We start from the raw sequence: 27,346 nt of genomic DNA, 5'->3' as shown, positions 1-27,346 counted from the left end.
TTTTTATTATAAGTTCTTTAAACTTATGGTGCAAGAGGAGAGGAGTCCACAAGAGCAACAGCTGTTTCACGCTTTCCCTAGCTATATGCAAACGGCGTCCACTCGTGTCTTATTTTAGGCATGTTGAGCGCCGTAGTTAAGCAACTTCAGGACCTCACCTATCCTGTCACGAATTGGAGTAAGTCGCTGTTAAAGGGGTTATCTAAGTTTAAGAAATAATTTAGGCCCAGGTAATAAACTCACCTCCTCCGGTGCTGCTGATGTCCCGCACTGCGGTCTGCCTGATCCATGCCCCTGTAAACAAAAAGGCATGCACAGGGAGCTTCTGACAGAATGGTGTGGCCGGTCACTCCCATCCGTCCCTATCTCTCAGTGTTGTAAGCACTAGGAGATGGTGTCAGATTAGAGCTTCCTGCCGACGAGAAGCTCCCTGTGCGACCCTGTATACAAACAGGGGCCTGGATCATACGGACCGCGGCACCGGACATTAGCAGCACCGGAGGAGATAGGTACACATTTATTTTTTTAAAATAGCAAGATAACTCAGATAACCCCTTTATGGAGAGTGGATATCACTGTCAACAAACACTTTAAACTTAGTACTATCTATCAGCCAGAACTGCTACTACGCTTATATAAAGTAGAGGCGCGCTTCATAAAAGAAACAGCCACTATGTCCCAAACTCCAAAGTTGCCGTCCACTACATTACATGCATTATGAAAAAAAAAAAAGCAACAACAATATACACTCACCGGCCACTTTATTAGGTACACCTGTCCAACTGCTCGTTAACACTTAATTTCTAATCAGCCAATCACATGGCAGCAACTCAGTGCATTTGGGCATGTAGACATGGTCAAGACAATCTCCTGCAGTTCAACCGAGCATCAGTATGGGGAAGAAAGGTGATTTGAGGCCTTTGAACGTGGCATGGTTGCTGGTGCCAGAAAGGCTGGTCTGAGTATTTCAGAAACTGCTGATCTACTGGGATTTTCACGCACAGCCATCTCTAGGGTTTAAAGAGAATGGTCCGAAAAAGAAAAAAACATCCAGTGAGCGGCAGTTCTGTCGGCGGAAATGCCTTGTTGATGCCAGAGGTCAGAGGAGAATGGGCACATTGGTTCGAGCTGAGGCAGACATCACTCTGCCTCAAGTTTTCTCCTTACTCTACTGCTGCTCCCTCATCTAGTCAGCGCAGCACCCACAGCTCCACTTTTAGCAGAGACATAGGAAAACAGGAGTATACCGCATCTTGTCTAGGTGAAAACCCACACACTGCCTGGACCTGGAACCCAGGAGCAGACAGATGAGTGGTTGCTGCCTCTGAACCTCAAGCCCGGCAATGTGGTGTGCGACAATGGACAAAATCTTGTAGCATCTTTGGCCCATGTATTGCGATTGTGCTCAACTTGGTGGTGCAAAGGTTTCTGGTCAAATATACAGAACTGCCAGAGCTGCTGCTTAAAGTGCATTCCTATTTTTTACTGTTCACACCTTGCTTCTGTTAGCCTAGCTGCACTGCAGAGGAACTTTGGCCTTCTCAGCTACTGCCTTATAAGTACCAGCTAAGTGGAACTTCTGAGTGCCCAGGTTGGTCAAAGTAGTGATCAGCTGCACTTCACCACCATCAACAACTGGGCCTCCATGAGGACCATTTAATCATTGCTCCAGTACTCCTTTAATATGGTCAGCGCCAATAATGCCATCATCAGCTCTACATCCCCATTTTTCACTTTCTAGAAAAAGCTAGAAAAACAGAGAATGTTATGGTGGCAGACAAGAAAGAAGAGGGGAAAGAGGTGCAGGACAAGTGCCCACAAGGCTCGCAGGGTGGGTTTCCAGACTGCTGGTCTGGTACTGCACTTTCCAGCCAGTTTTGGAGCAGGAGGATGAGGAGGAGGCAAATACCGATGAATTGGGTGACACCCAAAGCAGCTCATAGACATCTCTGGAGCATGGCTGGGGAGATGCAGAGGTGTTGGAGAAGAAGGAGGAGACAGCTCCCACTGAAGACAATTTTTCCTTTCCTCTGGGAAGCCAGATGAACCACTGAATGTCCCAGTGCCTGTGCTAGCTATCTGGATATGGAACAGTGGTGAATAATGGGTGGAAACACTGCTGGATCCACGCTACAAGGATAATGTAGCATATTTTATTCAAATACTAGAGTGCAAGACTAAAATGAGGGTGTCTAATTGCACTTTGATGGCAGTTCCCATTCCAAATTAATTAGCAGCATGAGAAGGAGGAATTCGCCAACGCAGTATGGACGCAAGCAGCAACATGGCCACAATGTGGAAAGCCACGTTTAATTCTTGTCAACCTCCACCAACCAGGAAGAAGACTGTGACTCACAAGGTGGAAGATTACCTGTCCACAAGTCTCTTGATACTGAATGATAAGTGGGAAAATTGAAAGCTTGGCCAGGGCTTGCCCTCTACACCTTGCAGGTGCGGTCCCGCCCTGCAGTTGATGTGCTGTTAGAGTGTATGTTGAGCACCGCTAGTGTTGTTATCACCATTAAGAGGATTTACCTCTCTACAATTTCCACATCCTAATGTTTTATTTAAGATAAACAGAGCATGGATCCCTCATGACTTGGTTTTGCCTGTGTCTGAATAAATTCCACATTCCCTAAATATTAGTTTGCAATTTTTCTACATTCACAGAATGTCAACTATCAATTTCTCAGTTTCATATTCCCGCAACATCAACTTCAGATTTTTAATTTCTACATTCATAAAACATCAAATTCAAAAATGTTTCAATTCTGGATAAATGGAACTTCAAAGTAAAAAATGTTTAATTTTGGCATTAATGATAATGAAAATTCAATTCTTCTTACAATTCTACATTAATGGAAAACCAATTGATCAGTGCTCTATTCAAACAGTGTTACACAAGACCCCTGATCTTGTAATTAGAAAGGTTAGTGGTCCCACCTGATGAATAAGTCATCACTGGTGTAGATCTTTACTGTATGTACTACATGTGTCATGCTTCTATGACTACTGTGTTGCAACATTAGGGGTTACAGTAGTACCAGCTATCACTGGTCAACCAGAGGACCTACAGGCACTTTTCACCATGTTTAGTCACCATACCATAGAATTAAAGAAGATTCTACCATTTTTGTGAATTTTAAATAGTATTTTTTAAGTACTTCTGGAGTGTGGTCTTTGGCTTGAAGTGTCAGGTTGGGTGGTGGGTCACAGAACTTTGGCGAACTCTATAACTCCTATTAAAGGGGGGATTTCTCGTCAGCTCCATAGAGTTGAATGGAGCAGAACAGTCATGCACGGAAATCTGCTCCATTACTCTCGGGGGGGCGTCAAGGGGTCCGGTGCAAGTACCTGAGACCCCTACGGACCCCTCGTTCTTGGAATTTGTAGTAGTCTCGACCCCCACCGATCAGCAAGTTAGGTTCTATCCTGTGGATAGCTCCTAACTTTTTTGGTGAGAAAACCCCTTTAAACCCCTTTAAGCAGAATGAGATTGCCGATATTAGATGGAAAATTATATGTGAAGTGCAAGTCCTTTTTATACCACTGAATAGAATTTAATTGTTCATTAATTGGTGAGAACCCTATGCTAAACAATGTAAATCTAGCAAACTTCATACAACAGTAAAACATTGTTTGAGAAAACAAGTCATGATTGCGATGGACTGGGGTATAAATGCCATATCCATACCATACATCGATACATATGGCAGGTACTATAGTATTATTAGCAATGTTTTGGTATAAAAAAAGCCCAAAAGGGGTTGGATACTGTCTACGACACCTCAATGGACCATGCACAACATTCCATAACAAGTGATCACTTATAACTCCAAACAAATTATTTTAGTTGAAACAAATGTGATGGCACAGTCAGACACCAAATGTATCTAGGAAGTTTCATTCATCTTTATTCAAAAAATCCCCAAAATTGGGGATAGAAATAGAAAATAGATTTCAGCTCCTCTAATGTTACCTTTTTTTTTAGGTCCAGGATTTGGTTTGGAAGGACAACAAGGAGGAAAAAACGGACATTTTGAATTCAGTGAGTATTTACATCAGCGCAGAGAATTAAAGGGGTTCCAATATTATAGAAAACAGTGGACAAAATTGTCATCTCCAAGGTAGATAATCTTACATTTGTGATGTTGAGTGGGCCAAGGCCGTAGATGGGTTCTCCCTCACCTCCAGCTTATGTGTTTACTATCACCAGCCCAATGATGGCTCTGTCTACCATTGCATGCAGTACTGTATTGCTGCTGCCGACATGACCACCACTACTACTACTGGCACAGGAAGTTGTGATACTGAGAGAAGTGGGTGGATATACTGTATATTTTTTGTAAAACCTGTTGTAAACCCTCCAAAATAGGTCATATTTGGACTGCTTGTGAAACCCATTGGGGGGGGGGGGATATATTAAGACATTTAGAACACCAGTCTTAATATTCCCCCCACCAGCACTACAGTGCCGGTATCTACTAAGAGGGTATATATGCAGAGGGCAGCATCAAGAGAACAGGGAAAGACTGCAACTCCCAAAGGAGTCACAGGATATATGTATATGCATACATATGCAATGGAAGAGATTTTTTAAAAAGTGGCCCAATCCCATTAAAGGCAAACTCTGACAATATGAAATCTTTCATATCTATCTCTATTGTATGTCTACTCCCGGTTTGGTATAATAGAAAAACTAAATATGAGGACGAAGGATTAATTTGTTATACTTGTTCCATAGCTTTTGGAGTGCCCAAAGGAAATGAAGGAAAGCCTGTACAGCAACAGATGGGAGAAGGTAAATAAATTAACTAAAGTCTATAACGTATTCCTTTCAATTTATAAAAAGCACCACCTATGGTCGCAGAGGTGCACTCCTGTCTTGCAACATTAGGGATAGCTGCTTCTGGTCAACCAGAGGACCTACAGGCATCCCTCACCATGTTTAGTCACCATACTGAAGAATTGTAGATGATTCTACCTTTTTTGTAAATTTTAAATAGTATTTTTTAAATACTTACGGATTATGGTCTTTGGTTATTCTATCCTTTCTGGTAAAATTTCAAATGTATGTTTACTTTTTGTATACTTTATTTTAACGTTTATTTTATATACTCAGAGGAAGAATGAAACAATAGCATCCACCATAAAATTCCAACTTTTATTATAAGTTCTTTAAACTTATGGTGCAAGAGGAGAGGAGTCCACACGAGCAACAGCTGTTTCGCGCTTTCCCTAGCTCTATGCAAACAGCGTCCACTCGTGTCTTATTCTAGGCATGTTGAGCGCCGTAGTTAAGCAACTTCAGGACCTCACCTATCCTCTCACGAATTGGAGTAAGTCGCTGTTAAAGGGGTTATCTAAGTTTAAGAAATAATTTAGGCCCAGGTAATAAACTCACCTCCTCCGGTGCTGCTGATGTCCCGCACTGCAGTCTGCCTGATCCATGCCCCTGTAAACAAAAAGGCATGCACAGGGAGCTTCTGGCAGAATGGTGTGGCCGGTCACTCCCATCCGTCCCTATCTCTCAGTGTTGTAAGCACTAGGAGATGGTGTCAGATTAGAGCTTCCTGCCGGCGAGAAGCTCCCTGTGCGACCCTGTATACAAACAGGGGCCCGGATCATACGGACCGCGGCACGGGACATTAGCAGCATCGGAGGAGATAGGTACACATTTATTTTTTTAAAATAGCCAGATAACTCAGATAACCCCTTTATGGGGAGTGGATATCACTGTCAACAAACACTTTAAACTTAGTACTATCTATCAGCCAGAACTGCTACTACGCTTATATAAAGTAGAGGCGTGCTTCATAAAAGAAACAGCCACTATGTCCCAAACTCCAAAGTTGCCGTCCACTACATTACATGCATTATGAAAAAAACAAAAAAGCAACAACAATATACACTCACCGGCCACTTTATTAGATACACCTGTCCAACTGCTCGTTAACACTTAATTTCTAATCAGCGAATCACTTGGCGGCAACTCAGTGCATTTAGGCATGTAGACATGGTAAAGACAATCTCCTGCAGTTCAAACCGAGCATCAGTATGGGGAAGAAAGGTGATTTGAGTGCCTTTGAACGTGGCATGGTTGTTGGTGCCAGAAGGGCTGGTCTGAGTATTTCAGAAACTGCTGATCTACTGGGATTTTTACGCACAACCATCTCTAGGGTTTACAGAGAATGGTCCGAAAAAGAAAAAACATCCAGTGAGCGGCAGTTCTGTGGGCGGAAATGCCTTGTTGATGCCAGAGGTCAGAGGAGAATGGGCAGACTGGTTCGAGCTGATAGAAAGGCAACAGTGACTCAAATCGCCACCCGTTACAACCAAGGTAGGCAGAAGAGCATCTCTGAACGCACAATACGTCGAACTTTGAGGCAGATGGGCTACAGCAGCAGAAGAACACACCGGGTGCCACTCCTTTCAGCTAAGAACAGGAAACTGAGGCTACAATTTGCACAAGCTCATCGAAATTGGACAGTAGAAGATTGGAAAAACGTTGCCTGGTCTGATGAGTCTCGATTTCTGCTGCAACATTCGGATGGTAGGGTCAGAATTTGGCGTCAACAACATGAAAGCATGGATCTATCCTGCCTTGTATCAATGGTTCAGGCTGGTGGTGGTGTCATGGTGTGGGGAATATTTTCTTGGCACTCTTTGGGCCCCTTGGTACCAATTGAGCATCGTTGCAACGCCACAGCCTACCTGAGTATTGTTGCTGACCATGTCCATCCCTTTATGACCACAATGTACCCAACATCTGATGGCTACTTTCAGCAGGATAATGCGCCATGTCATAAAGCTGGAATCATCTCAGACTGGTTTCTTGAACATGATAATGAGTTCACTGTACTCAAATGGCCTCCACAGTCACCAGATCTCAATCTTTGGGATGTGGTGGAATGGGAGATTCGCATCATGGATGTGCAGCCGACAAATCTGCGGCAACTGTGTGATGCCATCACATCAATATGGACCAAAATCTCTGAGGAGCTTCCAGCACCTTGTTGAATCTATGCCACGAAGAATTGAGGCAGTTCTGAAGGCAAAAGGGGGTCCAACCCGTTACTATCATGGTGTACCTAATAAAGTGGCCGGTGAGTATATATATATATATATATATATATATATATTTTAATGCATGTAATGTCCTAGACAGAAGCATAGAAGTTTGGCACATAGTGGCTGTTCCTTTTATGAAGTATGCCTCTACTTTATATAAGTGATTGTATGCACGGACCTTACTAGTTCTACTAGCTCTGGCTGATAGATAGTACTAAGTTTAATGTGTTTGTTGACAGTGATATCCACTCCCCTTAACAGCTACGTATTCCAATTTGTTGGAGGATGCTAAAGACTGCCTTTATCTCGTCTGTGCACCACCTTTTTTTGTATACTACAAACATTGGTTCCGGTCCAGTGGTAAAGTACTCTTATTGGTGCTTAATAGTGGTGGGAGTAGTTCGCCCTGACAATGCTATGTTTTTTATTTTTTATATACTTCTGGTCTGTGGTCTTTGGCTTTAAACTATCGAACTGGGGGAAGCCAACTTGACAATTCCTACTAAGCCCCTTTATAAAACTGTCCTATTCGAAATGGAAAATTATACATATGAAGAAAATCCAGATATGGATCAAGTCCTCTTGATACCACTGAATAGAACTGAATTGTTCTTCAACCGGTGGTAATCCTATGCTACACAATGTAAATCTACAAACTTGAAACTGCTCCAGTAAAATATCAAGATTGTTTGAGAAAACAAGTAATGATTGTGATGGAATGGGGCATAGATGCCACTATACTATTACTATACATTTACTTTGAACAGTGCAATCTATTTTATGTGCAGTTAGCTGTGTAGTGTACAGGGGGCGCCAGATTCGGGATTTCTTCATGAATCTGGCGACCCTTGCACTGCCCCGACAGAGTGCACCACTTTTTTTTTGGTGGACCTTTAACATTGGACGTGCCACTCACTTCTGTCAATCTTTGCATGTTAAATGTGGCGTGCGGTCCAACTAAACACCGGACGCTCCCTTCAGTGCGGAAATTTTTTGTCAAGTGATTACTAAAGCAGCCATGCCACAAAAGGCTCAGGGACTTCTTAAATACTTGTAAAGCAGTTTGCATTGAAAAGAACGTGCAAAGTCCGACAGAAAACAGGTGTAAGGACCTTAGTTAATTTTACCCCACTATATGTAGATACACATGTTAGCAACGAGTTGGTGTAAAAGAGCCCAAAAGGGGTTGGGTGCTGTCTACGGCACCTCAATGGCACATGCACATTTTTCCAAGACAATTGATCACTTATAACTCCAAAAAAATAATTTTAGTTGAAACAAATGTGATGGCACAGTCACCAAATGTATCTAGGTTTCATTCTTCCCTTATTCATATAACCCCCCAAAATTGGACCTGTAACAGTTTTCAGCTTCGCTAATGTCATTTTCTACGGTTCAGGTTTTGGTATTGAAGGACAAGGAGGGAAACCCGGACAATTTGAATTCAGTGAGTATTTACATTCGCTCAGAGAATTAAAGGGGAACCAATAATATAGATAATAGTGGAGAAGATGGTCATCTCCAAGATAATCTTACATTTGTGATGTTGACATTTGCTGTGATGTTTACATTCGCACATAGAATTAAAGGGGAACTCCAATACTATGGACCAATAGTGGACAAAATTGTCACCCACAGGGTAAATAATCTTACATTTGTGAAGATGAATGGGGCAAGGCCTGTGAGGGTTGTCACACACCTCCAGTTTATACGTTTATACGTTGTCCTGGCAGAGAAGCCATAATATATCTGGTCTATTGTTTCTTTCGATACTTCCATGTGTCCATACACAGCAATGTACTGCATCCACCTCCATCAGGGCATAAGGGGACTGTATTAATACCGTGGGATGTTTGCTACCACTGACTACCATGTTTTTAAAAGGTAGATACTTTGTCCTCTTATAGAACTGATTTATTATTTTTTTTTTTTGAAGCATGGAAACCAACTACCTATGAATACAGTAAGTATCTGTAAAAAGGGCAGACAATTAAAGGGATTGGTCACTCCTCTACATAAGTTGCCCACATGCATAGACTACCTTAAAGAAGACCTGTCACCCATAGCGCTACCTCAGATGTAGCAGTTTTATACTGCCAGTGTTATCGGAAACCGATTAAGCTAGCAGACACTGTACAATAGGACCAAGCTCCCAGTGGTCAAGCATATTCATGAGGGGGAGGGACTAGGAGGAGGTGACTGCTGCATGAAGCCTGGCAGTCACCTCCAACCTATAAAGTGGGAGGGATGGTCTGGGGGAGAATCAGCGCCTTGGACTGCCCCCTCATGAATACACTGGACCACTTTGAGTGTGGTTCGGCATTCCTATTGTACAGCACAGCAGTATCTGCTCTGATAAAGCTAGCAGTGTAACACTTCTACCTCTAACTTTAGTAAGCACCCCCTAGTGCCTTTTTTATGGGTGACAGGTCCTCTTTAATAATAATCAGAGAATTTCCATCAAGTGATTCAGCACCACTGCTAATTACTTTAGATCTTTTAGTTGCTGCTGTGGGAGATTATGACTTATCCAGTTCTCTTCTCCCCTCTCCCTGTGTCTATCATTGAGAATAGACTGTGAGAGAAGGAGGCACAGTGGAGAAATCTCATGAGGACGGGATGGACCAGTGATAGAGAGAGGTAGCTGTGTGTTTATAAAGAGGGTAACATGGTGAGAACAGGGAGAGGAGGCAAATATACAGGTACATATACACGCAGAGACATGTCTAATGGAAGAGATTTATTGAAAAGTGGCCAACCCCTTTAAAGGCAAACTGTGACACTAGGAAATCATATCAAACTATCTATCTTTATCTCTATTGTATGTCTGTTACTGCTTTGGTATAATAGAAAAACTAATTATTTAGATTATGGATTAATTTGTAAAATTTGTTCCATAGAATTTGGTGTAACCAAAGGAAATGAAGGAACAGTTGGACAGCCCCAGACGGGAGAAGGTACATGAAGTATATAGGGACACATTTACTAAGGCTTTAAAACACTTTGCAACACACTTTTTTCGGACTGTGCCCATTCTTCAATGGTAAAATGGCTTGCACAGGTATTTAAGTAGTGGGTGCATTGCGATTGTGTCGACCGCGACCCTTCTTTTGGTGCAGCTGCGCTGCTTCCATGTGACACAATTTAGGGGGGGTGCCGTCGGACAATCTGACTAATTCGAACTGAGCGCAGGATTTAACTTTCAAATTGTGTCGCAAGCCCTAGCACTTACATGCACCGCTAAAAAGATGGTGAACTCTGTCGGACCTGATCGTGGAAGTGACTCAATCATGATATTGGGCACACGATCTTAGTGAATCGCGGCACAGTGCATTGGAGTAGGACAAGGCACTTTCTGTGAACCCCGGTGGCCGGGTAAGTAAATGTGCCCCATAAAGTCTACAAAGTCTTGTTTTCAATGTAATAAAAGAATCCCCTATGGTGGTACCGGTGCACTGCTTCTCCTTGTAAAGTCTGAGAGACTGAAGGAAGTACCGGAGTTATGTTCTCAGCTGTCAATGCCAATATTCCTCTAATGATTGAGCAGAGAACTACTATACATGTGTGATTAATGCTCCAATTATATGGTGCTAGTGGGGCATATCCTATCTTTTGAGGCAGAATGGAGGAAACATTACATTGGACACTAAACCAGGCAATACGAGCTGTGGAACCTGTTGCTCAGGCACTGGGTTGACCTGGGAAGGGAACATAAATAAATGGGTTTGATGACATCATTATTGGAATTACCTAGGAAAAAGCCCAGTGTTATATAGCCATGGAGAAAGTAATATAAAAATTTAAATTTTTGCCAGTGGGGACTGGGAGCACATGCCATCCCATTAGTGGTGCAGACATGTGCTGTGTTGATGCCATAGGGGCTTGACAACAGTAACAGTTATAGACTAGACCACATAAACCATGTTATGTAAAATTATATAAACATTATTTTTCTTAACCTTTATATTTCTCTAAAATTACCAATCGATTTATTATTCAGGTTCACACTTTGGATTTACCAGTTGGCAACCAGGTGGAGTCAGGTTCGGTGAGTATTTATCTTAGCACAGCTAATGTAAAGGAGAACCAATCAAATGCAGTTACATCTGGAAGGTGTACCTGACGGTACTAGGTATATTAGTGGTGTAGTGCCTGTCACTCCTATAGAGAGTGAATGGAGTAATAATGATGGTGGACTGACAATAAACAAAGATTCTGTCTTCAATGAAGAGATCTCTCAGGGACTGCACCTCCGTGTACTAATAGTAGTTACAATCAGATACACACAAAGGATTACACACCCCTAGGGACAAGACCTAACACTGGCTGCAGCTTTATATGGTCAAAACTACTTGGTACTTGGTAGAGTTATCTGACCATCCTCTGGTGGCTTCATTAAAAAACCATATATATATATATGTATATATATATATATATATATATATATATATATATATATACCTATTCTTGTAATACCCAAGAAATCGGTTGGCACAGCCAAATATCACCAAAAAAAACCTTGTGCAATAAATTCCAATGAGACACAAAACAAAAGCAATGCACAAAAAGTTGGCCAACCATCACAAAAATATGCATGTATGAAAATCAAGTAATTTTATTAAATTTTAGAGACAAACACAAAAAAGACATACATCTAAAACCGTCTTAAAAAGATATTATACAAGAAAATACATGAGCCGAGACCCGGGTGTAATGTCTAAATGCCTACCTCGATATAATTAATGACCAGTAATAGAAAAGTACACAATCGAATCAAAGTATATAGTTGCAAGAATATATCCTTGAGTACCAAGCCTGCAGGAACACCCAACAATGGGTAAATGATTGATTATGTCCCATAAACGAACTGTATAAAGTGTAATCAATTAATAACCAATATATCATATCAAAGTGCAAGTGCTTCAATCCTAATTCAACCCATACTAGACAAAGTGACCGGTGATAAGCAAATAAAGTGCTAGTAAAGAGCGCTGTGGCATCAATGTTAAAGTGCAAGCAAAGCCCACTGTATTCAAGCTGGAATAATGCAGTATCTCCTATAAAGTTGGCATACAGGCAGCGGTACGGTAAGATAAGAGATGGATGGCTCCCCGCGGGTATCATCGTCTAAGACGACTTCCTCAGTGGTAAGTAGCCAAGACAATGAAACACTCACCTTAAATATGCCCCCAAAACTATATGCGGCATATCAGGACAACGCTGTATCGGCACAGCAACATACAACCGGAATTAACTAGCAAGCAGGTGTGACGACAAACTACTACGCCTGCGCACCCCGGCCTGGGCCCTAGTTGAGAGGTAACCAGGCAACGGGCTTCAAACCCCGGTGCCTGCAAGTATATGTAATAGCATATGCGCACAGAGTCAAAATGTACTGAATGCGGTGCAATAAAGTGCGGGGAAGTCAACAGCCAAGTAAATGAATCAAATATTGAGCGCAGTATTAAATGAATATGCAACAAATTAATGACGAGTGTATGTAGCAAGGTTTACTTGCAGAATGATTACACAACTCTGTGAAATAAGCAAAGTATACATATGTTGTCTGTCGACAGGGCCGGATTAAGGGTGGTGGGGGCCCCTGGGCGCAAACTGATGGGGGCCTTTCCAACAATGTTTTTGGAAGTATATTGCCAGCCAGCCCCTGTAGTATATTGCCTGCCAACCTCTGTATATAGCCTGTCAGCTCCTGTATTATATAGCCTGCTAGCCCCCTGTAGTGTATAGCCTTCCAGCCCCCTGTAGTATATAGCCTGCCAGCACCTGCAGTATATAGCCAGCCAGCCTCTGTACTGTATAGCCTTCCAGCCACCGTAGTATATAGCCTGCCAGCCCCCTGTAGTATATAGCCAGCGCCCAGTAGTATATAGCCACCATCCCCCTTTAGAATATAGACTGTCACCTCCCTGTAGTATATCAGACCATTGTAGAATATAGCCTGACAGTCCCCTGTAGAATACATCCCCAGTAGTGTACAGCCACCAGTCTCCCGTAGAATACAGCCGCCAGCCTCCTGTAGAATATAGCCGCCAGCACCAGTAGTATACAGCCGCTAGCCCCCTGAAGAATATAGCCTGCCAGTCCCCTGTAGTATACAACCTGCCCAGCCCTCTGTAGAATATAGCTGCCAGCCCCCTGTAGAATATAGCTGCCAGTCCCTGTAGAATATAGCCTGCCAGCCCCTGTAGAATACAGTTGCCAGCCCCCAGCAGTATACAGCCGCCAGCCCCTGTAGAGTATAGCCGCCAGCCCCAGTAGTATACAGCCGACAGCCCCCTGTAGAATATAGCCTGCCAGTCCCCTGTAGTATACAGCCTGCCCAGCCCCCTGTAGAATATAGCTGCCAACCCCCTGTAGAATAGAGCCACCAGCCCCCAGTAGTATACAGCTGCTAGCCCCCTGTAGAATATAGCCTGCCAGTCCCCTGTAGAATATAGCCTGCCAGCCCCCGGTAGTGTATAGCCTGCAAGCCCCCTGTACAATATAGCCTGCCAGCCCCCTGTACAATATAGCTGCCAGCCCCCTGTAGAATATAGCCTGCCAGCCCCCTGTAGAATATAGCTGCCAACCTGATGTAGAATACAGCCGCCAGCCCCCAGTAGTATATAGCCTGCCAACCCCCTGTAGCATATATAGCCTCTAGCCCCCAGTAGTATACAGCTGCCAACCCCCTGTAGTATATATAGCCACCAGCCCCCTGTAGAATATAGCCTTCCAGCCCCCTGTAGAATATAGCTGCCAGCCCCCTGTATTATATAGCCTGCCAACCCCCTGTAGAATACAGCCGCCAGCCCCCAGTAGTATACAGCTGCCAACCCCCTGTAGTATATATAGCCGCCAGCCCCCTGTAGAATATAGCAGCCATCCCCCTGTAGTATATAGCCTGCAAGCCCGCAGTAGTAAATAGCCAGCCAGCCCCCTGTAGTATACATCCTCCAGCCCATTGTAGTATACAGCCACCAGCCCCCTCTAGTATACAGCCAACAGCTCCCTGTAGAAAACAGCCAACAGCCCCCAGTAGTATACAGCCACCAGTCCCCTGTAGAATTTAGCCGCCAGTCACCTGTAGAAAATAGCCACAAGATAATAAACTTTATACTTACCTCACCTTACCTCCAGTGATCCCACGACGCTTCAGACTCTTCCTCGCTCTTCATGGCAGCGGCCGGCCCTTTGAAGACACAGCTGCCATCGCTGGGGGAGATCGCTGGTGCACTGTTTCGGCGGCAGCATGTAGTGATCGGAAACCACCGGTGTCCTATCACAACACCGCTGCATCGGCGATCTCCACCAGCGATCTTCTCCTTTAATCCGGCCCTGTCTGTCGACATACGGCGCCAAATAAACGTCCTATGGTGATAATAAGCGGCAATACCACAGTAATAGCTTAGACGCCGCACTCCTGAGTTATTTAAAGACTGTGCCCCATTTCATGTGAAAAACCAGGTTGTTCAACCAATAGAATACACCGATAATTTGACCATCGCACAAATGAAGGAGCAGGGTAATAGTTACTAGTTGTCAACATAGTAACGGACGCCATGGCAACAAGTGCTTACAAGTCATATGATGATAAGGATGTAAGATGGAGCAAAACGCAGGTAGAGTATGGTATCAGCTGAGAGTTTTTATTCCATGCTAGATTATGGAACCAGCATACATGACCATAAGCCAGTAATATGAGCCATAAGGGAACATCTAAAGACATGGGCACACCACTGCCCAATACAACTTTATGCCAAGCTTCATGCCTGTATGCCAACTTTATAGGAGATACTGCATTATTCCAGCTTGAATACAGTGGGCTTTGCTTGCACTCTAACATTGATGCCACAGCGCTCTTTACTAGCACTTTATTTGCTTATCACCAGTCACTTTGTCTAGTATGGGTTGAATTAGGATTGAAGCACTTGTACTTTGATATGATGTATTTTTTATTAATTGATTACGCTTTATACAGTTTGTTTATGGGACATAAGCAATCATTTACCCATTGATGCAGGCTTGGTGCTCAAGAATATATTCTTGCAACTATATACTTTGATTTGATTGTGTACTTTTCTATTACTGGTCGTTATTTATATCAAGGTAGGCATTTAGACATTACATAGTGTCTGGATAGAGGTGGAATGCGGTTGACCCGCGCCAGGGTCTTCAGAAATGTATTTTCTTGTATAATATCTTTTTAAAATGGTTTTAGATGTATGTCTGTTTTGTGTTCGTCTCTAAAAATTAATAAAATTATTTAATTTTCATACATGCTCATTTTTTGTGATTGTGCACTTTTTGTGCATTGCGTTTGTTTTTATGTGCTATATACCTATTCTTAGCACTTGCGACTAGTACCCCCGACTTGCGACTTTTAACTATGGGTGTTGCATTAACAGATGGACCAAACTGGGAAGGTGGCAGGGGTGGGGGAGGTAGTCTTGTTAAAGTTTCACATCAATATCATGGGCCCTCATAACTAGGATGATAGAAGATTAAAGTTTTATTTAGTCTATCATCTGTCTATCTTGTATTTATTTGAAAATCATACAATAATACAAAAAAATTAATTTATAATCTTTGTTCTCCAGAATATGGTGGAAATGGACCACAGCACATGGCAGGTAGGTATCAATCAGTTTTGTAGGAATGTATGTAAGAAACATCTGCCCATTAGTGACACCTCTGCACCTCTGCACCTCTCCTTGCAAAATCTGTTGGTTAGATTGACTGCAGAAAAAAATGCACAAAACCTCCTATGTGATTGCTGGTAGTCTCAGAAGTGGACCCAGTGCTCAATATTCCTCATTTATGTTAAAGATATAAATGATAGTTAATAATTTAGATTCTAGACATAATTCCAAATCTCACTACAAGTTTTATCTACAGGCCCGAGGAGAGTGACCTCCCAGGGAAAATACTTCATTGTGGCGTTTTTGCAGAACGGTTTTTCGGACGACAGCCCCATGAGAGAAATCCTTGTAACTGGGACTACACCTTCCAGCACAGTAACTGTTACCATGAACAAGTCTACTTTCAACAAGACAATCCAAGTTGGAAAAGGAGAAACAGTAACTTTTGATCTTCCAAAACCCTCAGAAATCAAAGGATCTGGGGTGTGTCCATGTACCACCATCATTAAATCTGATTCTGACATTACTGTGATGGCCCGAAACTTTAAGAAAACCAGTGGAGATGTTTCTTTGATTTATCCAGTTGACCAATGGGATAGAGAATACTACATAATCACCCCATCCAGTGGACCTTCTGCTTCTGTAGCCAAAGGACCTTCTAACCATTATCCAGAGTTTGCTGTTGTAACTTATGAATTTGAAACAACAGTAAACATCTCCTTCACTGGATCAGTGCAATTCAAAGGCAAGAGTTATAAAAAGGGGGACACATTGACCACAAATATGGAGCCATTCCAGTCCTTACAGATCCAGAGTGAAGATGACCTCTCGGGGACTAAAGTGAACTCTCAACACCCTGTGGCTGTTCTATCTGGACATTCATGTGCTCCTAGTAATGAAGGTTGCAGCCATGTGTTTGAACAGCTTCAACCTGTTACAAGTTGGGGAACGTCCTACCTTGTCCCAGGAATGTCCTTCCAATCAAAAAGTGACCAGGTTTTTGCCTTGGCTTCCACAGCTGCTACTTTTGAATACCAATCCGGTGGAAAAAAGATGAAGACCAATGTAGAAGCAGGACAGCTGATGAAATTCAATGTCTCTGTGTCCTCACCCTTATCCATTCACAGCACGGAAAGAATACAAGTCCTACTTTTTGGCACTGGTGGAAAATATAAAGGCAAACCTTTCGGATCTTTCTTCACCAAAATACCAGATGTTAACTCCTTTAACCTTCGATATAACCTCATTGGACAAGACAATTTTGACAATAATTTGGGGATTATTATAGCAAAATCATCAATTGCCCCTGAAATCCAGTACAATGGAAAGGTTCTAGACATTACAAACTGGAATATGTTCCCTGAATCTGACTATTCCTGGGCAGAATATAGTTATGGTGCTGGCTCTAGCTCTAACAAGATGAAACACCCTACATCACCTTTTGGTCTCCTAAGTATCGGTTACTCAAAGGACATGGCATATGGAACCGTGGCACCTTCTATACAAGGTGTGTATGTTGTATTTTAATTTCACAATATTGTGTTTTAGAGATTGTTTTAATTTTTTTTATGGTTTTTATTCAGGTCAAGGGGTTCCTATAACTCCTGTTCCTGAAATAAAAGGTAATTCACATTTATACTTCACCATAACCCAAAACTATCTTTGGCAAAAAAGTAAACAGTAAATAATAAAAATATATACAAAAATGCACCAACAAAAGATGTAGTTTTTACATTACATTATACCACCACAGATAGCACAGTGGCTGTTAATGGTATTACAGCTCATTTAAAAAAAATTTAATTATAATTTACTTTTCCTTCTAGGTCCAAATGTTCAAATAGCTCCTGTTCCCGAAACAAAAGGTAATTCACATTTCTTATAAACAATACCCTAAAAAAACAAAACAATAACAAAAAAGTTTCTGCAAGAAAAACAAATAAGTAGTGGTTGGAAGGTTAGTAAAAAAAATCGTTACCTGTATCGAATTTACAGTGCCTTGCGAAAGTATTCAGTCCCCTTTAACTTTTCTACCTTTTGCCACATTTCAGGCTTAACACATAAAGATATAAAATTGTAATTTTTTGGTGAAGAATCAGTAACAAGTGGGAATGAAATTTATTAGGTATTTAAAACTTTTGTAAAAAATACTAAACTGAAAAGGGGGGGTTCAATATTTTTCTGCCCCTTAAGTTAATACTTTGTTGCGCCACCTTTTGGTGTGATTACAGCTGCAGTTGCTTGGGGTATCAGGTCTCTATCAGTTTTGTACATTGAGAGACTGAAATTCGTGCCCATTCTACCTTGGAAAAAGCTGGAGCTCAGTGAGGTTGGATGGAGGACGTTTGTGAACAGCAGTTTTCAGCTGTTTCCACAGATTCTCAATTGGATTCAGGTCTGGACTGTGACTTGGCCATTCTAACACCTTATTTGTGAATCTTTCATTGTAGATTTTACTTTAGGTTTTGGATCATTGTCTCGTGGGAAGATAAATCTCAATCCCAGTCTTGGGTCTTTTGCAGACTCCGACAGGTTTTCTTCCAGAATGTGCCCGTATTTGGCTCCATCTATCTTCCCATCAATTTCTACTATCTTCCCTGTCCCTGACGAAGAAAAGCCTAAACCATAATGCTGCCCAAACAATGTGTGACAGTGGGGTTGCTGTGTTCAGGGAGATGGGCAGTGTTGCTTTAATGGCAAACATGTTATTTGGTATTGTGGCCAAAGAGTTGGATTTTGGTTTCATCTGAACAGAGCCCCTTCTTCCACATGTTTGGTGTCTCCCAAGAGGCTTGTGGCAAACAAGACTTTTTATGGATATCTTTGATAATTGGCTTTCTTCTTGCCACTCTTCCATAAAGGCCAGATTTGTGCATTGCATTGACTGATTGTTGTCTAATGGAAAGACTCTCCCACCTCAGATGTAGATCTCTGCAGTTCATCCAAAATGATCATGGGACTCCTGGCTATTTCTTGTTTAACCCCTTCCCGACATTTGACGTAATAATACTGCATGGCGGGAGGTGCGTTCCCGCAAAATGCAGTATTATTACGTCATGCTTCTGGCGCCGGCTCCTGAACGGAGCCGGCGCCAGAAGCTGCGGGTGTCGGCTATATATTATAGCCGACACCTGCCTCTAACACCCGCGATCGGAGATTTCTCCGATCGCGGGTGTTAACCCCTAACACGCCGCGGTCGCGCTGACCGCGGCGTGTCAGAGGCATTTAAATGCAATTTGAAGGGAATCGGACCCCCCCGCGGCGCTTACCGGGGGGGTCCGCTGCTCCGATCGCAGCCCCGGGACTGCCGGTGCCCGGGGCTGCGAGATCTTCATCCGGAAGCCGGGTCCTGCCTTCTGGCAGGACCCGGCTGTAAGACACTGGGCATGCGCAGCATGCTCAGTGTCTTACATTACACAGTGCAATACTTCTGTATTGCACTGTGTAACCTGTAAAATAGCTTGAACAAGTGATCAGAAGATCACTTGTTCAAGCTTAGATGTCATTACCTGTAAAAAAAAGTTAAAACAATAAATAAAGGTTTTTAAAAATAAAAATAAATAATAAAAGAAAGTGAAAGTCCCCCCAAACACCACATTTCCCTTTACACAAGTAATAAAGTATAAAATACACTAAATCACAAAAAAACCCCACTTATTTGGTATCGCCGCGTCCGTAACAATCTGTACAATAAATCCTAATCATAATTGGACCCGCTCGGTGAACGTGGTAAAAAAAAAAACCAAAAACTTGCCAAAAATTAAAACTTTTTATCAAATTGCTTTACAAAAAATGTTCTAAAAAGTGATCCGAAAAAGTTACAAGCGCCAAAATGATACCACTGAAAAGAACAACTTATCACGCAAAAAATAAGCTCACAACCAGCTCCGTCAACCAAAAAATACTATAGTTATGCTGCTATAAAGATGGCAATACTAAAACAAATTCAATTTTTTCTATTCTAGTTTTCCTTCAATAAAATTGGACAAATATAAATAAAACTATATAAATGAGGTATCACCGTAATCGTAGTGATCCGTAGAATAAAGATAATATATTATTGTTATGCTACAGCGACCCCCCCCCCTCAAAAATGCTAAAAATCCAAAACAAGAATTGATGATTTTATTTTCCTCCACACGAAAAAAGTTAATAAAATTGCTTCAATAAGCTAAACACCCTCTAAAATAAAGTCTCGCAAAAAATAAGCCCTTATTTGTCTAAATTGCTTAAAAAATAAAGATTGTATAGCCTATTCCCAACGCGCGTAGTAATAGAACGGTGCGGCGGGTAGTGACTTGCCAACACGGTTCAGACACAGTGATCGGGGCAAGATGGCAGCTGATCCTAACAGCCATCCATCCTGCCCCATGGACCAGAAGGGTTACGTCCCCCCCACACACCCCCAGTTTATTATCGCTGCTATTGGCTCATCAATTCAGACGAGCCAATAGCAGCGAATTTACTTATGACGTCAGTAATACCGGTCACCATGTCTATAGACACGGTGATCGGGGCAGGATGGCGGCTGTTCCTGACAGCCACCAATTGTGCCTTGTGGTTCAGAGGGGTTTTGTTGCCCCCCTCTGTCCATGTTTGCCGCTATTGGCTGGTCGATTTGGTCCAGCTAAAAGCAGCAATATTCGTCACAATGGGCATTGCTAGGGTGAATAAGAGCAACACTTGGCGATAATTTCCCTTCTAAAACGAAGATATGGTACAAAAGCGCTGGCCGTGTACATTGTACAGATTATGGTGTACAACTCTTACGTGCTGTTCCAATGTGCAGGTCCTGCCGTATCATTTCTCCGTTTTCAAGAGGAAGATATTAGGAAACTAATATTGGGACAAGAAGGACGGGGCCCCAGTACCTCTGGTTAGATGTTCCTGTATTTTGTCAGGGCAGCATTTTCACGGTAAATTCTGCTGCTTCTAAAGGTAGGACTCAATAAAGAGTCTGTTCCAAAAGAGGAGTTAGGATGGACACTATATACTAAGGATGGACACTATATACTAAGGATGGACACTATATACTACTAAGAGACCAGCGACAACTCCAAGTGTGAAAAAAGTTTAGATGGTCCCCTGTTCTATTCTACCTCCTTATACGCAACACATTCAAAATTCACGCCCAACCTGTTGTGAATTCAGTAAAATGAATAATTGTAACAACTGGTAGGTCACGTTGCTCCCTATACCCCTCCACATTATTTCATAAGGGGCGCCACATAACGGGCACTGAACGTTCCAGAAATAATTGCAATTTCCATCTTGGACTCCATCGCACATCGTATTTGGAAACCACCTGTATGTTCAAATGCTCATTTCACCACGTGTATTACACTACACCACATATTACACCTTGCTAAATTCCCCAAGGGGTGTACATTCAACAATTAGGGTCACTTTTCGGGTTTTCCTCCGCTTTGGTACCACTACGGCTCTCCAAATGTATCCTGACACATGTGAAGGATTTTTTGCAAATTTGGCCTCTAAAAGACAAACATCCCTCTTTTCCTCTACTGTGCGCCCATAAAGCATTTTATATGCACATGTGGGGTACTTCTACACTCGGGAGAAATAGTTTTACACCTTTTTCGGGGTTATTTAATATATTATCCCTTGTGGCTTACATAAATTAGGGGTAAAGTGACATTTATAGGAAAATTTTCACCTTTTTAATGTTTAGGGCCTAATTGGATCATTCACCTGTAGGGGCAAATGCATATATTACACATTGCAAAATTCTCTAAGGGGTGTGTGTTCAAAAATTAGGGTCACTTTTCGGATTCTTATCTGTTTTATACCACTAGGGCTCTCCAAATGCATGTCAAACATTTCTGTCAAATTTGGCTTCTAAAAGACAAACCTCCCCCTTTCCTTTTACTGTGCGCCCATACAACATTTTATATACACATGTGGGGTACTTCTACACTCAAGAGAAATAGGTTTACACATTTTGGGGGGTTATTACATTTTTTTTATCCCTTGTGGCTATAAAAAATTAGGAGTAAAATGACCTTTATAAGAAAATGTTCACCTTTGTCCTATTTAAGCCCTAATTAAATCAAACACCTATATGGACAAATACTCATATTACACCTTACTAAATTCTCTAAGGGGTGTGCTTTCCAAAATGGTGTCACTTGTTGGGGTTCCGCTCTGTTTTGGTACCACTACGGCTCTCTAAATGCATCCTGACACATGTAAAGGATGTTTGTCAAATTTGGCTTCTAAAAGGCCAACGCCCCTCTTTCCCTTCTGAGCTTCACTGCGTACCCATACAACATTTTATTTGCATGTGTGGGGCAATTTTATACTCGGGAGAAATGCTAGTACACATTTTTTGGGGTTGTTTCATCTTTACTGCCTTATGGGATACAAAAATTAGCCGTAAAAGTGACTTTTTTGGGAAAATGTCCATCTTTTTCCTTTTAGGGACCTAATTAAAGCAAACACCTGTGGGGGAAAATACACATATTACACCTTGCTAAATTCTCCAAAGGGTGCACTTTCCAAAATGGTGACACTTGTTGGGGTTCCCCTCTGTTTTGGTACCACTAGGGCTCTCCAAATGCATCCTGACACATGTAACGGATGATTGTCAAATCTGGCTTCTAAAAGGCCAAAGCTCCTCCTTCCCTTCTGAGCCCTACTGTGTACCCATACAACACTTTATATGCAAAAGTGGTGCAGTTCTGTGCTTAGGAGAAATAGTTTTACACATTTATGGGAGTTGTTTCATCTTTTATCCCTTGTGGCTTACAAAAATTTGGGGTAAAAGTGACTTTTTTGAGAACATTTTCACCTTTTTTCCCTTTTGGGGCCTAATTGAATCAAACACCTGTTTGGGCAAATACACAAATTACACCTTGCTAAACTCTCCAAGGGGTGTACTTTCCAGAATGGTGTCTCTTGTTGGGGCTTTCCTCTGTTTTGGTACCATTATGGCTCTCCAAATGCATCCTGACACATAAAAACTTTTTCAGCCATATTTGCCCTGCAAAAACGAAACAACGCTCTTTCCATTCCAAGTGCCCCCCTGTGCCCGTACAGAAGGGTATAGTGACAAAATGGGCATTGGCATGCTCAGGAGGAATTGCCTTAAACATGGTAAAATGCATTTTCCTTTTTAACCCATTGTGAAGGTGCAAATTTTAGTGTTCAATGAATCTATTGTAAGATAAAATTACATTTCTGTAATTTCACTTTCATTTATCTTTCACCCTCATGAAACGCTCAAAGGGTTAACAAAATTCCCAAAGGTTGTTTTGAATATTTTGAGGGGTGTAGTTTCTAAAATGGTGTCATTTGTGGGGGTTTTCTGTCATGTGGGCCTTATAAAGTCACTTCTAACTAAATTGACCCTCCAAAAGTAGGTTTTGATGATTTTCGTGAAAATCAAAAAAATTGCACCTAAAGTTATAAGCCTCCTAACATCCTAAAAAAAAGGAAAAGATGTTTGAAAAATGATGCCAAGTTAAAGCAGACATATGGAAAATGTTAGTTATCAAGTTATTTTAGTGATATGACTAACTTTCCAAAAAGTAGAAAATTTTGAATTTTGAAAACATTGTTTTTTTCAAAATTTTTGGCAAATTTCCATTTATTTCATAAATAAATACCAAACATATTGATTAAATTTCTCGACCAACATGAAGTACAATGTGTCACGAAAAAACAATCTCAAAATCAACTGGATATGTTAAAGTGTTCCAAAGTTATAACCACTTAAATAGACACATGTCAGATTTTAAAAAATGGGCCGTGTCAGGAAGGTGAAAAGTGGCTTCAGCGTTAAGGGGTTAAGATGAAAGTTTAGAAGGACAGATTTGGTAGACTTAGTAGATTTGCAGTGGTCTGATACTTCTTCCTGTCAGAGGAGGTGGACCCACTGAACTAACGCAAGCGATGACTTAAGTGGACACCTGGGAGCGGAGTCTACGTGGCACTCAGTATTCACCAGAGCCTGCCGCAAAGTGGATTGGACTTGCTATGCAGGATACCACCAGGTCGCTCCACAGGCACAATTTTGCTCACGGTGGTGGCCAACGCAAGGTACAAAATCGGCAGACAGAATAGAGGCTGTGTTCAGGCATAAGTTCAGGACAGGCGGCACAGGATCAGAGTCAGGGACAAAGCAGAAGGTCAGTACAGGTGGCAGAGAATTGAGGTCAGGAATTGGAACAGAGGTCACAATGGATAATCACAAAAATCACACGATACAGCTTTCTCAGAGGCATGTAGCACAAAAGGGGGGACAGGAAGAGGCACGCTATTTATTAGGGCAGCAGCCAGCCAGTGCCAATCATCTCCGTGCTGACCCTTTAAATTTCACAGACGCAGCACGCACATGCTCTAGGAGGAAGGGTACGCACATGCTAGAGCCATCAATGGAGCGAGGAGAGGTGAATGAGCCTGTGGCCAGGCTGCTGGGGCACGTGGAGGCACAAGGCAGCCGCGACACTTCCATTACAATATGACTCTTGCACACGGCTCATTGGGTTGTTTACCCCTTTAAGGACTGAGCCACATAAGGGCTTCCAGACCAGGCATGATTTTTTAAATCTACCCTGTGTCACATAAAGTGGTTATAACCTTCAAAGTGTTGAAAATATTGAGCGAATTTTGAGATTGTTTTTTCATCACACATTGTACTTCAAATAAGTTCAAATATTTGGATGATATCTTTTGCGTTTAATTATGATAAAAATAGCAATTTGACAAAAAATTTAAAAACTGTTAAATTTTCAAAGTTCTAATTTATTTGCTTTTCAAGTAGATAGCACCCAAATAACTTTATAAATAGCATTTCCCGAATGTCCGCTTTACGTTGGCATTGCATTTTATGCATCCTCTCATTTAACTAGGTTGTTATGGGGCTTAGAAATGTTGGCGCAATTTTTCCCATTTCTATGAAAATCGCCAAAACCGGTATTTACAGGGACCTACTCAGCTTTCAAGTGACTTTGTGAGGCTTAATATTAGTAAAACCATATAAATTGCCCTATTATAGAATCTACACCCCTCAATGCATGAGAAACCAACTTTAAGAAGTTTGTTAGCTAGTTGTTTTACAGGTGTAAAATAAATGGAGGTGGAATTTACAATTTGTAATTTTTTTTTTACAATACATTCATTTTTGGCCAAAACTTAAAAATTTCCAATGGATTAAATGACAAAAAGCTCCATAAAGTTTGATACCAATTTTTTCCTGAATTTGCCGATACCCCATATGTGTTTGTAAACTGCTGTATGGGCGCACGGAAGGAGGCGCCAGTTAGAGCAGAGTTGGATTATCACATATTATAGGCTATAAAATGTTTATTTTTTTGTAACCTGCACCTACGGAGGCTTATTATTTCCAGCTAATTTATGAGATTTTATTAACTCTTTCTCGGTGGGGATAAGAAAATATTAATTTAGATAATAAAATCTATTAAAAACAAAAGGTGGAACAATTGCCCTTATAAGGGCACTGTGAGGAACTGCATCAATGGAGTCATATTCTTACTGATTAAACAGGATTCTACAGCAATACTTTCAAAGACCAGACCTAATATATTAGCATGTACTGCAGCATCCAGCAAGATCTTGAAGATCCTTTCTCTGTCTAGTATTGAGTCACAAAAATCATAAATCTTTCTCATCAATCTTTCCTTTTTTAAAGTTTCTCCAGTGAGATAATATTGCGCTTATATGCCTAGTTCAGAAAAAGTATTGTTGTGAGAGAAAATTGTGCTTTAATGCCTAATTCAAAAAATGGTGGTTGTGGGAATAGTGCTCACTAATATGTGGTTCAGAAAAGTGGCTTAAACACCAAAAAAAAGCCCTAAAATTCTAAAGCTCCCTTGCTCTTCAGCTCCCCTGCTGCACCACCTTTCTAGTCACAAGGTCACCTGTCTCTCCACTAAGAGAGCATGTGATGCTGCTGCCACTACCAATACCACCAGAACCACAGTCACCAAGCCTGTCCACACAATTCGTTCATTTCTCCATCCCCCAAATCATAGAGAAAAGTGAAAGTTTGGCATATTGCAAGCACAAGGAGCATTTCCAACTCAATGGCCTTTGAAATGCTCCCATACATGCTGGTGGAGATGACAGCTTTAAAGATCTGTTTGTGGCAGCTGTCTCACAGTATGAACTTCCCAGCCATACCTGCTTTTCTTGGCAGGCAGTCACAACTATGTTGTGGACAAAACCAAATGTGTATTGTGCAATGCTATTAGTCCAGAGGTCCACATCACTACAAGTAGTAGTGGCTGGTGAAGAGGCACCCTGGATTGACAGACATCACTCCTGGCCTCCAGATTCCTCTTTCCTCTGCTTCTCCTTTCACACCAGGATCCAGGAACAGACAAAGGAGTGGTTGCTGCAACTGATCCTCAAGCCCAGCAAGGTGGTGTTCGACCATGGCCAAAACCTTGTAGCGGGTTCTAGGGCCTAGCTAATATGAAGCAAGTCTCATGTATTGTGCATGTGCTCAACCTAGTGATGCAAAAGTTCCTGGTTAACTGCACATACCTACCAGACCTACCAGTATGTGCCTTGTTTTCCCATTTTGCAGAGGAACTTTGGCCGCCTCATACCAGCTAGGTGGAATTTCACTGTACATACGCTGCAATGGGTGTGTCAGAATTTCCAGCTCCAGAACACCCTTGTGAGTCAAGTAGTGACCAGCAGCACTTCACCACCAATGACTGGGCCTACATGAGGGACATTTAATTAGTGCTGCACGGCTTTCAATATAACATCAATATGGTCAGCACCGATAATGCCATCAACAGCTTTACAATTCCAAGCTTTCACCTTCAAAAGATGCTCTCCAAGCCATCATGAAAAATGTAATATTGGCAGGTGAGAAAATATGAACTGGAGCAGGTGCAATGCCAGTCCATAGAAGGCTCGCTGTGTGAGTTCCCAAACCGTTAGTCTGCTACTACACTGTCCAACCAGGGAACAGTTTTGGAGCAGGAGAATAAGGAGGAGGCGGAGTAAGAGTAGTTGGGTGACACCAAGAGCAGCTCATGCACATGACTGGAGCATGGCTGGGGAGATTGAGATTGGTTGGAAGAGGAGAAGACAGCTTCCATCAAGGACAGCTTGTCCATGCCTCTGGGCAGCCTGGGCTACATCAACCACTATATGCTCCAGTGCCTGTGCTAGTTGTCCAGATACTCAACAGTGCCAAATAATTCATGGCCATCCTGCTGGATCCACGCTACAAGAATAACATATCACCCTTCATTCCAGTACTAGAGTGTAAGACCAAAATGACGGTGTACAAGCGCAATTTGATGCAAAAACTACTGGCAGAGTAAACAGTCCACATTGAGAGCTCAGTAGGAGTACAAGGAGGAGGAATTCTCTTAGAAGGGGCAATCTAGGTACTATGGTATCATTAGCAATTTGTTGGTGTAAAAGAGCCCAAAAGGGGTTGGGTATGGTCTAGGACACCCTAAATGGACCATGCACAACATTCCATTCCAATGATCACTTATAGCTCCAACAAATTATTTCAGTTATTATTTCAAAACAAATGTGATGGCACAGCCAGACACCAAATGTGTCTAGGACGTTTCATTAATCTCTATTCATAAAATCTGCCAAATTGGACCTGGAACAGATTT

At 41.9% G+C, this 27,346-nt stretch overlaps 1 protein-coding gene across 1 annotated transcript in view; it reads left to right on the top strand.

Moving 5' to 3' along the window:
- The window catches only part of LOC140134655 (uncharacterized), a 127,580-nt gene that overhangs the window by 83,152 nt on the left and 17,082 nt on the right, over window positions 1-27,346 (top strand). The window contains exons 33-42 of the mRNA XM_072155119.1: window positions 3,992-4,048; window positions 4,745-4,801; window positions 8,471-8,518; window positions 9,008-9,034; window positions 9,972-10,028; window positions 11,072-11,119; window positions 15,672-15,704; window positions 15,970-17,220; window positions 17,297-17,335; window positions 17,540-17,578. Coding sequence (XP_072011220.1) covers window positions 3,992-4,048; window positions 4,745-4,801; window positions 8,471-8,518; window positions 9,008-9,034; window positions 9,972-10,028; window positions 11,072-11,119; window positions 15,672-15,704; window positions 15,970-17,220; window positions 17,297-17,335; window positions 17,540-17,578 — 1,656 coding nt within the window. The remainder of the gene's footprint in view (window positions 1-3,991; window positions 4,049-4,744; window positions 4,802-8,470; window positions 8,519-9,007; window positions 9,035-9,971; window positions 10,029-11,071; window positions 11,120-15,671; window positions 15,705-15,969; window positions 17,221-17,296; window positions 17,336-17,539; window positions 17,579-27,346) is intronic.

The sequence above is a fragment of the Engystomops pustulosus genome, chromosome 6, assembly GCF_040894005.1.
Source record: "Engystomops pustulosus chromosome 6, aEngPut4.maternal, whole genome shotgun sequence".
Classification (NCBI taxonomy): Eukaryota; Metazoa; Chordata; class Amphibia; order Anura; family Leptodactylidae; genus Engystomops; species Engystomops pustulosus.
This window is presented reverse-complemented; position numbering and strand designations above follow the sequence as displayed.